This window comes from Dendropsophus ebraccatus, chromosome 8, assembly GCF_027789765.1.
Source record: "Dendropsophus ebraccatus isolate aDenEbr1 chromosome 8, aDenEbr1.pat, whole genome shotgun sequence".
Classification (NCBI taxonomy): domain Eukaryota; kingdom Metazoa; phylum Chordata; class Amphibia; order Anura; family Hylidae; genus Dendropsophus; species Dendropsophus ebraccatus.
The window spans coordinates 60,736,326-60,749,168 of NC_091461.1; the positions used below are offsets into that span (position 1 = coordinate 60,736,326).

Here is a 12,843-nt window from a genome sequence, read left to right on the forward strand (position 1 = left end):
TATATAGCCCCCTGTGCTTCCCAATAGTATATAGCTCCCCTGTGCTCCCCCATAGTGTATAGCCCCCTGTGCTCCCCCATAGTATATAGCTCCCCTGTGCTCCCCCATAGTATATAGCCCCCTGTGCTCCCCCATAGTATATAGCCCCCTGTGCTCCCCAATAGTATATAGCCCCCGTTCTCCCCCATAGTATATAGCCCCCCTGTGCTCCCCAATAGTATATAGCCCCCGTTCTCCCCCATAGTATATAGCCCCCCTGTGCTCCCCAATAGTATATAGCCCCCGTTCTCCCCCATAGTATATAGCCCCCTGTTCTCCCCCATAGTATATAGCTCCCCTGTGCTCCCCCATAGTATATAGCCCCCTGTGCTCCCCCATAGTATATAGCCCCCTGTGCTCCCCAATAGTATATAGCCCCCGTTCTCCCCCATAGTATATAGCCCCCCTGTGCTCCCCAATAGTATATAGCCCCCGTTCTCCCCCATAGTATATAGCCCCCCTGTGCTCCCCAATAGTATATAGCCCCCGTTCTCCCCCATAGTATATAGCCCCCTGTTCTCCCCCATAGTATATAGCCCCCTGTGCTCTCCCATAGTATATAGCCCCCTGTGCTCCCCAATAGTATATAGCTCCCCCTCCCATATAACATTGAAAAAAACAAACACTGTTACTCACCTGGATCCACGCGTTCCTCTTCTCTTCCCTCTTGTGGCCGCACTTCCTCCGGTCACAAGAGGCTGCACTCCCCTTACCCTCGCGCCGACGCTCCAGTGACGTCGGCCGCTAGAGGGAGAGCGCGGCCTCTTGTGACCGCAGGAAGTGCGGCCACAAGAGTGAGTGACTGACAGGGAGGGAGCCAATGGCTCTCTCTCTGTCAGTGTCGCTGCTGCTGCAGCGCTTAAGCGCCGCAGCAGCAGCGGACGGGGGCAGCGGCGAACGGCGGGGCCCTGCAGGGGGCGCCATGGAGGGGTAAGTAGATTACCCATCCATGGCGCTCCCCCCTGACAGGCTGGTGGCCGGAGCCCTGTGCGACCGCACTGGTCGCACATAGCAACGGCCGGCCTGCTCGGGGGGGCCCCTTTAACCAGTGGGCCCGGTGCACGTGCACCATGTGCCCTCTGGTTAAAGCGGCCCTGGGTACAGTCAGTGGCGGATTATAATGTGGGCGGCCGCCCGAACCGCTCATATTATAATCTGCCACTGAATGCCGCCCCCAGGAAGACAGCTGGTGGCGCCGCCTGAGGCAGACGATTCAGGTCGCCTCATCATTGCGGCGCCCCTGGTTGTGCAGCAGAAGCCTCCCGACACAACATCCCAGCATGCCTCCTTGGGCACTACAACTCTCAGCATATCTTCTTATGCACTACAACTCCCAGCATATCTTCTTATGCACTACTACTCCCAGCATACCTCCGTGTGCACTACAAATCCCCATAAGAAGGTATGATGGGAGTTGTAGTGCATAAGAAGTTATGATGGGAGTTGTAGTGCATAAGAAGGTATGATGGGAGTTGTAGTGCACAAGGAGGTATGCTGTTGTGCACAGGGAGTTATGCTGCAGGGTAGAGGGGAATTAAAAAGTGTTATTAAAAAATTTAAAAAAATCACAATAAAAAGGTTCTAATAATCCCTTTTGCTTTTTTTAAAAAAAAAAAAAAGTGGAAGAAAAGGAACATACATGTTTGACATCCATTGCATGCGTAATTGTCCGAACTATAAAATGCAACAAAGTTATCAAAAATCACATAAATAAGTATATCGCTTATATTTGTATTGTTACTTATTTTTTTTAAACTTTATTTAGTATCGAATTGGTATTGAGTATCGAAATAAGAAAGCTGGTATCGGTATCGAACTCAAAATTCTGGTATCGTGACATCCCTAGTGGAGACAGGCTTCTGAACTGAATTAGCATAATGAATAAGGTCCAGCTGAGATAGTGGACTGGCTGACAGGGAAATCCCCATACAGCCATCATGCAGTACAAAAGGGGCGGGCTCTCAGAACACCAAAGTTTCCAAGCTGGTATGAATTATGATTTCAGTATGAGTTATAATGGTTATGATGATCTAAAGTGAAATAAAATAAAATAAAATGAATGAAGTCAAGATAATAAAAACAACCTCATATCTCAATAACCATCATGTGAGGATGAAAAAAGCATATAGCAATAGATACATGCTGTTAGTGTGTGTAAGATAAAAGGACATAAATATGTCACTAAGTATCAAATATTAATAGATAATAAAAAATAGAAAATGTATGTATAAATTTATGGTAAAAAAAAAAAAAAAAAAAAAAAAAGGAAAAAGGAGTAAATGTATGATTAGACCCTTAGGTGTTATAGATATATGTTAAAAAATAAATATATATAGAAAAATATATGCAAAGAAAATTAAAAAAAAAATCTTCCTATCTTGTTTCTTTCTGGGTAAAGCCAAAGACTTATCAGCAGCCCCTTGTATCTTCACTCCACTTTTTGACATGTGGTTTCGCCTTCGATGATGAAGTCCTCAATGTTGCTTGAGCCATCTTTGCATCCCCGGAAAACCATTTTAATATCAAGAACTTGACACCATGCCCCAGATGACTAGTCATGAACTTCAGCTCCATTTTTCCAACACACAGAAAAGCAGAATTTTTTTTTTTTACATGTCAGTTGTGGTTCCAGGACATATTTAACCCCTTAAGGGCTTTTTCCACTTTATGTTTAAAAGGCCATAGCACTTTATATAAAATATGCTGCGAAACTGAAAGCGCAAATGTTTTTTTTTCGAATTGAAAAAAAAAAAGGAATTTGTTTTCATTTCAGGGAGTTTCGTGTTTACGCTGCTCGCCCTGGGTTTATCAAACCCTTGATAACAAATATATGTTACTTAAAATTGCTCTATTCCTATGCTTATAGCGCTTTTAACCTTTGGTCTATGGGGCTGTGTGAGGTGTCATTTTTTGCACCATGATGAGTTCTTTCTATCAGTACCTTGATTGCGCACATGCAACTCTTTGATCGCTTTTTATTACATTTTTTCTGGATTTTATGCAACCAAAAATGCGCAATTCTGCACTTTGAAATTTTTTGCCGCTTGCGCCTTTTACCGTGCAAGATCAGGAATGTGATAAACTAATAGTTTGGGCGATTACACACACAGCGATACCGAATATGTTTATTTCTTTATTCATTTATTTATAAAATGAGAAAAGGGGGTGTGATTTGGACTTTTATTAGGGGAGGGGATTTTTTATTAATTTTTTTTTTTTTTTTTTTTTTTTACTTTAACTAGAAGTCCCCCTGGGGGGGGACTTGTATATACACAGCACTGTTCTCTCATAGAGATCAATGCTGTGTATATACACAGCAAAGATCCATTAGATCGGTGATAGATTGCTTTTAGCAATCGCGATGCAATCCGACCCACTAGACACCAGGGATGCACGGAGCTAAGCCTCTAAATGCAGCTGTCAGGTTTGACAGCTGCATTTAGAGGCTTAATTAGCCGACACGGCAACAGGACCCGCGCCGGCTAATAGAGGCGCTCCCCCGGCTGCAGATAACAGCCGGGAGCGGCGCCGTTCAGAGTGAGGTCCCGGCGGGACCCCTCTCTGAACTCCCCCCGCGGCACCATGACGTATCAGATACGTCATGGGTCGCTAAGGGGTTAAACAGCCCTTAGTGCTTTGTGTTACTTACCATTATAGAGTGCAGCTTCAGGGTCTTCAACATTGATAACTATCACTTTCCAGTCGGTTTCTCCTTCATCGATCAGTGCCAGGGTACCAAGAATTTTGACCTTAATGACTTCTCCTCTTTCGCAAACCTAAGAAAAGAGATAGAGAGAATAGAAGGTACTGTAAAGGTAGGTGTAGAAAGCCTTATCCTCATCCCTGGCACATTAAAGGGGTTGCCCATTAATTAGAAGAAGGCTGAAGTTTTCTGCTCCCCAGCAGTAATTTTCAGTGAATCTACAACTTGAAAGTAAGCCTTCCAAGACTTGGATGGGCGTATATCCTGAAACCATGTCCCCATGTAATGTGCAATGGCTTCACAATGTTAACGCAACAGTAAGTGAATGCTGGGAAGAAGAAGGCTTTAGCTGTGTTCTACTCAGGCCATCCCTGTAAGATAACCTATCGCAACCTAAGTAGAATATCTTAATCCAATATAAAAAAAAAAAATACTTAATATTGCTCCTCAATAACTGGCCTTCTCTTCATCCCTAGTGCAATAGGATATCCCAACACCAAATTGCTGTGTCAGGTTAACACACTCAAGATAACCACTTACGTCTATCAGTGTGCTCAGATGTGATTTTTTTGCTACAATACAATATACTACCACCCAGCTGTACCCACTATTAGTGCACATATTTAGGGGTGACTGTGTTCAGGCTTACTCAATGAAGTTTACGCTAATATTCAATGTGAACTTGAAATACATGTTTCCCTTACGTCCCATTGGCATCACAACATATGGGGTAAATTCGCCCCTGCGAGCCCCTGGGACGAAGGAATATTTAATGAAAAAATAACAATTAAATTTTAATCCCCTCCTCCATGAGGTATAAATAGGCTCCACCTCCCCCTAGACCCCAGTCTTTTTTTACTTCGTTGCTGTTAGCCCTAGGGGACTTTGTCCCTCCTCCGTTTTTATGCTTTGTTAACCTGTTGCATTCAGGTTTTCTCTCCAGGTAATGATTGCTGGGATGCCGCTGGAGCCGGTGTCCAGGTAGTATCCTGATATTTGCTTCTGCAGGTCTTAGCTTTTAAGTTTTTCTTAGCTAGTGCGTCTTGGAACGCACTCTACGTGTCACCCGAGCCGCTGGCTTTTCTTCCAGTCGCGTTCGACTGTGGAACGCATCGGCGCTGCGTGCGTCTCAGCACAGCGGCATCAGCGTCATGTCACTTCCGGGGGCCGGCAGGGGCGCTCGCTCTCTGCATGCCGGATTAGCTGTGTGTTCAAGGCAGAAGGTAAGCTGTTGCTACCTCTAGGTCTGGCTGTCTTCCTCTGGAAGGATTTTCTGTGGCTCATTTGGATCTAATAGAAAACATCTGAGTGCAAAGTGCTGTGATCTCTCTTCTATATACTTAAAGTAAGTGTTGCTGCCACCTAGTGTCTCTTTCCGATATCACTCTAGCCAGGCTAGTGGTTTATATGTATTGTAATACATGGATTATCTGCAGATGTCTGAAATGGAGACCAGTCCAGTCCTGCTGCTGGCAAAAGACCTTCTAAGGAAGCACTTCATGTGCCGAGTGTGAGACTCCTCTACCTGACGGCTATGGATACCGTAGGAGGATCATTTTTTCCAGATAAGATTCATCCTTTCTTTCATAAAAATATTTATAATGCCTAAGTACGCTGTCCTTCATGCAGACCTAAACCTATGAGGAGCCTGATGTTCAGGATGTAGTTGTATGGGTCAAGGACTATGTGCAAAAGACTTTAGCGGCTAATGAGAATCGCCGCCCGTGTCCTAAGTTAAAGACCAAATGGAGTATTTCTCTCTCTACTCCCAGCCTTTGAGTATATTACTTTATGGCTGTAGGATTATGGTCATTTTCAGTTTACTGTGATTGATGAAGTTAAGTCATCATCTTCTTCTGAAACCTCTTCTACTTCTGAAGATGAGAAAGAATTATTCAGGGGGTATTTCACAGCTGATAGAATTCACAAGCTCTGCTAAGCTGTGTAAGCTGAAATACACCCTGAGGAAATAGAAGAGGATAGGATTGGTCCTCCTCAAAAAAGCCTAGGGCTTTTTCTGTGGGTAAGACTTCATTGTCTATGTTACAGGCGGAATGGAAGGAACCGGAAAAGGCTCCGGGTTTGAGCAAGAGGTTTAAGACCTTATATGTTCTCAAGGAAGAACAATGTAAGGACTGGATTGAGCCTCCAAAGGTGGACCCGGCCATAGCCAAACAGTCGAAATGTACTGTGCTGCCTGCGGAGGACGGATCCAATCTTAAGGATCCGATGGATAGAAGGGTGGACGTAGCCCTCAAGAGATCATATACGGCAGCGGCAGCCCAAGGGGCAGTCTCCATTTCTTCTTTTGAGGTTTCTAGAAGCCTAAGAAGATGGCTGACCAAGGTCCAGGAAAATTTGGAAGGTAGAGCTAGCAGGGACAAGGTCCTTCGCTCCTTAAAAAAGGTCATTATGGCCATTGACTTCATCTGAGATGATGCATCTCAGGGAACCAGGTTAGCGTAAAAAAACGAGTACGCTCTCAACCGCTGCCGAAGGGCGCTATGGTTAAAACCCTGGGTTGGAGATGCTAACTCCAAAATTCAGCTCTGTAATATGGAGTTCCAGCCAGGTAGGCTGTTTGGCTCTGAGCTGGATAAATTAATGGAGGAATTGTCTGACAAGGAGGGGAAGTCCCTACCATTGTCCTATAAGAGCGGTGATTCCTTTCGCAGAGCAAAATCTCCTCAGCGAGGCAAAGGGAGATACCAGTACAGAGGTTGAGGAATAAACTATTCCAGAAGAGGTTCCAGGAAGCAGCAGAATAAGGACACCAACAAGAAACCAGACTTCTGACGCAGAAGCTGTCCAGTGGGGGGACGTCTGAGTTTGTTTCTCCCTGCCTGGGAAGAATTAAGAAAAGATCACTGGGTGTTAAATATTATTCAAAATGGTTATGTCCTTCATTTATCATCTCTTCCTCCTCCAAGATTTCTTCTGTCAAGAAATCTTAAGCCAGAAATTCTTCACCTCCTTTCCATTGAGGCTCTAGAGGATGTTCCTCTATCTGAGATCGGTCAGGGAGTTTACTCCCCAGTGTTACTAGTGCTAAAGCCATCCGGAAAGTGGAGGCTTATTATAGATTTGCGATATCTCAACAGGTGCATCATAAAGAAGACGTTCCACATGGAGAAAATAAGATTGGTAAAATCTATCCTCCAGGAGGGAGATTTTATGGTCACCATAGATCTACCGGATGCATATCTTCATGTACCGATTCTGAAGGCTCACAGGAGAGCCTTCGCCATCCAAATCCAGGGGAAGGTAAGACACTTACAATTCAAAGTCCTTCCATCCGGAATACCTCCGCACCCTTTGTTTTCACAAAGGTAGTGTCACCATGATGGTTCGCTTCCGTCTACAGGGGATAAAGTTATCCCTTACCTGGACGATTGGTTGATTATGACTCAGACTCAGGATCTTCTGAGAGTTCAGTTGTGTCCAGGACATACTTCAACAATTAGGTTGGCTTATCAACATAGAGAAATCAGACTTAATTCCTAATTCCTCCTCGTCAGGTATCCATAAGAACATTAATGCGCTTTCTAGGGCTCCTTGCCTCAGCTGCGGACGCGGTGCCATGGGCGTTATGGCACATGAGATTTCTTCAGAAAGAAGCACTAACAGTATGGAACCGAGGACTGAAGGACTTGGATGCGATGTTCTATCGACTCAAACAAGACATTCTCTAATGTGGTGGAGACAAGTCAAACATGGAGTTTTATTTTCAGAACCACACTGGATAACCATCACGACAGATGCTTCAGGAACAGGTTGGGGAGCTCATCTGACAGTCATCACGACTGCAGGATCTTGGAGTCAACAGGAATCCGCTCTGCCCTCCAACGTGAGGGAGCTTAGAGCGATTTACCTAGCTCTTCTTCATTTTTCTCCTCCTATTTTACAGAGAGCAGTCAGAATCCGGATGAACGACATGACCTGTGTGGCGTACCTAAACAGGGAGGTACCAGATCCCCTTCTCTCCTCAGGGAAGTAGAGAAGATTTTTCTGTTGGGCAGAAACCAGAATAACCAGACTCTCTGCGATTCATATCAGGGGTGTCGACAATATATTGGCGGATTGACTGAGTCAAGGCCTGACATTACCGGGGGAATGGTCTCTCTCAAGGAGAGTGTTCATTCAGTTAACCCAGAGGTGGGGGCCTCCTCAGAGAGACCTCATGGCATCAGCAAGCAATGCCAAACTGAGGAATTTCTGTTCCCTTTACAGGGCAGACAATCCCACGGTAGTGGACTCAATGACAATACCATGGACATACCAGCTGGCGTATATCTTTCCTCCCATAGCCATGATTCCCAGAGTTTCACGAAGATCAGTCTAGATCAGTCGTCAGTAATAATAATAACTTCCTTCTGGCCGAAGGGGTCATGGTTCACCCTGCCCATGAATATGAGCACAGGGGAATTTTGGAGATTACCTCTGCATCCGGATCTAATATTCCAGGGAGGAATCTTTCCAGCCTCAGCTTGACAGCTTGGAGACTGAGAGGACCGTATTAGTTTTTCTGAGAAGGTATAGTATACCCTTTCTCACGCTCGTAGTAGCACTACAAATAAATCTTTTGCACGTATTTGGAAGATTTCAAGATTGGTGTGCGAGCAGGAGTATTGATGGACTTAAACCTTCTACTCCACAGTCATTGGAGTTTTTACAGGAAGGCTTCTATAAAGGATTAAAACCTAGTTCCATCAAGGTGCAGATAGCAGCCCTCTCTGCACACCGAAACTCACGTTTCTTTCAGATCTTGGAGGTAAGAATTTTGTTAAGGCTAGACTAGGCCTAACCTGGTAAAGCAGGTAGACCCATGGGACTTATCCTTTGTGTTGAGACGCCTGTGTCTTCCTCCCTTTAAGCCTTGGGAGGAAGTAGACTTCAAGTTAACATTGAAAGTTTCTCTTTTACTAGCCATTACCTCTGCTAAGAGAGTTGGAGAACTTCAAGCCCTTGGCTCCGCACCTCCATACGTGATTTGTTTCCAAGACAAGGTTATCCTTAGGTTCCTTCCAGGATTCCTGCCTATGGTGGCTTCATTTGCCAACATCAACCAGCCAATAGTATTGCCTGTATTTTCTCCTACTGGATCATCTAAAGAAGACTTGGATCTTTCTTTATTGGACGTATCCAGAGCTATCAAGATCTATCTACATAGAGTAGGTGATTTTCGTAAAGACGAGAATTTCTTTATCCCTTTCGCAGGAAAGAACAAGGGGAGAAAGGCTTCAAAACCTTCAATATCCAGATGGATCTGTAACTCCATTGCCTTATGTTACTCCTCTGCTGATCTGGATCCACCAGAATTTACCAGGGCTCACTCTACTAGAGCTGTGGTCTCCACTTGGGCAGAGCGTGCCGCTGTGCCACTTGAGGACATATGCCAGGCAGCTACCTGGTCGTCTTTGACTACCTTTGTGAGATATTTCAGGCTGGATACTTCTTTCTTGTCAAGAACAACCTTTGCAAGATCTGTTCTTAATGCGGACGTAATAAATAACCCGCCCATTGGGGATAATGCTTGCTAATTCCCCATATGTTGTGATGCCAATGGGACGTAAGGGAAGCTAAAATTATTATGTTAATTTGTTTTCCCTAAGACCCATTGGCATCACAAGACTCCCTCCCTGTGTTTTATGTTTCTTTATAATTAGACTGAGGTCTAGGGGGAGGTGGAGCCTATTTATACCTCATGGAGGAGGGGATTAAAATTTAATTGTTATTTTTTCATTAAATATTCCTTCGTCCCAGGGGCTCGCAGGGGCGAATTTACCCCATATGTTGTGATGCCAATGGGTCTTAGGGAAAACAAATTAACATAATAATTTTAGCAACTACCTGCTATACACAGCTCATCACAAACATTTAGTCAGCATGCTTTAATATGCTTTAGCATGCTTACAGAAAATCTTATGGATGGTTTAACATAGTTAAACAAACCACAGAAATGTATGCATATATACAAATGAGCATAAAAGTTCATCTTTTTTTATTTTTATTTTAAAAAAATCAACAGGGCTTGTGATCACAAGCAGTTTTGCAATATAATCTATTTTTTTTTAATTTTTCTATGTTTAAATCAATATATATTTATTTATATTTATTTAATATGGCCAAACTGTGGTACATGCCCCCTCCATGCGGATATTACATTGTTAAGTCACTAGAACGTCACTGTGTGCATACAGAAGTTTTGGTGTAGTGTGACAGGAGAGCTAACTGTACAATGCAAGCACACCCAGGATTTTCTGCTACTAAATGCAGTGAACACTTGTCCCATTCCATGTGCACTCAGGAATAGCTAGCAATCAATACCAAGCCATGTCTAAGCACGCATAAGGACTAGCACTTCATGTGTTTGGTCTTTTTTTGACTAGAGAAAAGACCAAATATCGGTACAGAGGAAGTATGGGCCACAGCTTGACAGGGAGGGAGACACCTACTGGCCATATGTTTAACGTTGATTTAAACACAAAATGTTTTTTTTTTTTTTTATTATTTAAATGCCTGTTGATTTCTTTAAAAAAAAAAGGTTTTCGCAACAGTACCTTTTTAAATACCCATAGAGGCATGGCCAAATTGCTAATTTCACAAGCTAAAGTTCACAAACCTAAAGGTATGCTTATACTGGGGCTTCCAACCTCTACCTGGCACTATGACTAGTTATACTATGTGATACCATCTGACATATTCCTCTTCGTATTTAAAACGTAGACATAAGTTATAATCTGTTACCTTACTCCCAATCTCGCACACATCAATAGGGTCATTATCACCACCGAATCCGGTGTTCTCGTCAATGTGAGATGGATTTTCCCAAGTCTGAAAGAAAGAACATTCGGTCATTATTATCTTCCCATTATCCAGTAAGGATGAATTCACACAAGACAGACGTATTGAAGATTTTAAGAAACATTTTCTGAATATTACACTAGTAGGCAAGAGGATGAGGCTAATCTGCATGTGGATTTGATGTTAAATATATAGGTCCTGTCTTCTTTCATCTGTAAAAGGTTTCTATACAAGGTAAGAGGAATTCTGGGAATAACACTCTTTACTCATTTCAGTAAATTCAATTGTCCCCCAGCTGGAGCGACAGCAATTCTCAACCGCGGCTTCACTAATTCCTTATAGCACTTCTGAACATTACCAAGCACTTTATTTTGATAAGTTCACAAGTCCTATAAACGGACTTGCGAGATGGACAAGCATGCACTCTGCTGCTCCATTCACTCAATAGAGAATAGGGAAAACAAAACAGTAATACTGCCTTTTAAAAAAACAAAAACAAAAAAAAAAAACATGTGGTTCATCAAATTGGTATGAATCCGGGTTCACACTGTCTTCGCATTTCAAAGTTTTTATTTCAGTAAATGTAACTATTTATTGTATTGTAGTGGTCTATCACGTCTTTGTTTAGGTAAAAAAAAAATTGATTAGTTTCTTTTTGTAACGCAAGCCAATGAAAAAACGGATCCTGCAGTATAGAATACAACAGCATCTGGTTTACTATCTGTACAGCAAAAACACAGAGTGAACCTAGCTTTATTCTTATACAATAAAAGAATGTTTGATACTTGTGTCAGCACATTCTAACATCAAGCATGGATGATTCTTAAACAAACCTACTTGAATAAAACTGCGTTGCAATGAAGCTACCATTCCATTACATGTAGCTCTATGTACTAAAATAGTGGTCACTCAGACATGGATTTAAGTGGTAAGCTAGGCAACCTCAAAAGGAGAAGTCCGAAGGGGTGGGGGAAATGATGCTGATCCCTGTTTGGCAATAGATTGCTATGGTCTGCAGCAGGCCAAAGCAATCTATCACCAATCTAATGGCCCGCCAGCTGTCATTTTCTACCAGATTCTGAGTACTTTACAGACGGGTGGGATTTACTTTGCTCAGCCAATCAGTGTCTGCAGCTTCGGTGTCCCACCCCAGTCACTGCCTGGCTGAGTGGGGCATCCGTTAGCCCGGGTCATGGCATAGCCGATGGGGAGCTCAGAAGACAGCCAGCGGGTCACAGAACGATGGCCTAAGGCAGCGATATTTTCTGGAATCATGCATAGAATCACAATTGTGTATTGTTTACATAAGCAGTTTAATGCAACATTACATCAAGACAACCAACTTAAATTGTAAAAAAAAAAAAAAAAAAAAAAGTTATTGGTGTTGTCCCTCTGACCCCACAATGTTTTTCTAATCCTGTACCCTGTACACCATAAAGAATTAATCACTAATGCCCTGTAATATGAAATACTTTATCTGGTAAAATTATTATTTACCCCTTTTCCCCGGCTTTGATTGTTGATTACAGTAACAGGACAGAGAAGACTTTTGCTTCTGTGTCTTGCCTCTTGTAAAGCTATAATCACAATCAGTAATGGCCCTCAGCATTAAAACAATAGTGCAGCCCCCATGCTGAGTGATCAGAATAAAGTCATCTTTTGCTACAACAGGAAAACATTTACTGGCTGATGTACTCAATTTCTATACATATCCTACAAGTATATTACAAAAAAAAGTTGATAACACCGTTACTTAAGAAAGGTAATGGTCAAGCAATTTTTATAATTTTGGAAAGTATTGCTCAGTAATAGGTGAATAGAAGTGTCTAATAATTCTGAAAACTTTTTTTTTTTTTAAACCGACATGGTATGGATGGTGAGGATTAGCAGAGTAACACTAAGTCCTATAACACACCACCAATATGCTTCACCTTCATTTCTTTAATTTCCTCTTCCCTGACCTTCAAATAACTAGACTAGCACATAATCGTACATTTTGTTTCCAGCCCAAGTTTCTTAAAAGAAAATCAGATCTGTGATTGCTGCCCCCTGACAGATCTGTATAACCAATTCCTCCAAACAGGAGATGTTCCTGATGATTGGAAAACAGTAAATGTTATACCCAACCAAAAGATGGGGAGTAGAGAAAAGCCCAGTAACTACAGGCCAGTGAGCTTTAAATCTTTATTAGTAAAGCATGATAGAAACTCTTCTAAAAAAAAAAGATAATGGATCATCTAAGAATCAACAATTTGATGGATCCAAATCAGCATGGCTTTTCTGCGGGCAGATCATGT

The 12,843-nt window shown here is 42.7% G+C and overlaps 1 protein-coding gene across 1 annotated transcript in view; it reads right to left on the bottom strand.

The window, feature by feature from the left end:
- The window catches only part of PPA1 (inorganic pyrophosphatase 1), a 101,579-nt gene that overhangs the window by 28,947 nt on the left and 59,789 nt on the right, over positions 1 to 12,843 (bottom strand). Inside the window, exons 5-6 of the mRNA XM_069980549.1 lie at positions 10,490 to 10,576; positions 3,689 to 3,815 (exon numbers count right to left, since the gene is read on the bottom strand). Of these exons, the coding sequence (XP_069836650.1) occupies positions 3,689 to 3,815; positions 10,490 to 10,576 (214 nt within the window). The remainder of the gene's footprint in view (positions 1 to 3,688; positions 3,816 to 10,489; positions 10,577 to 12,843) is intronic.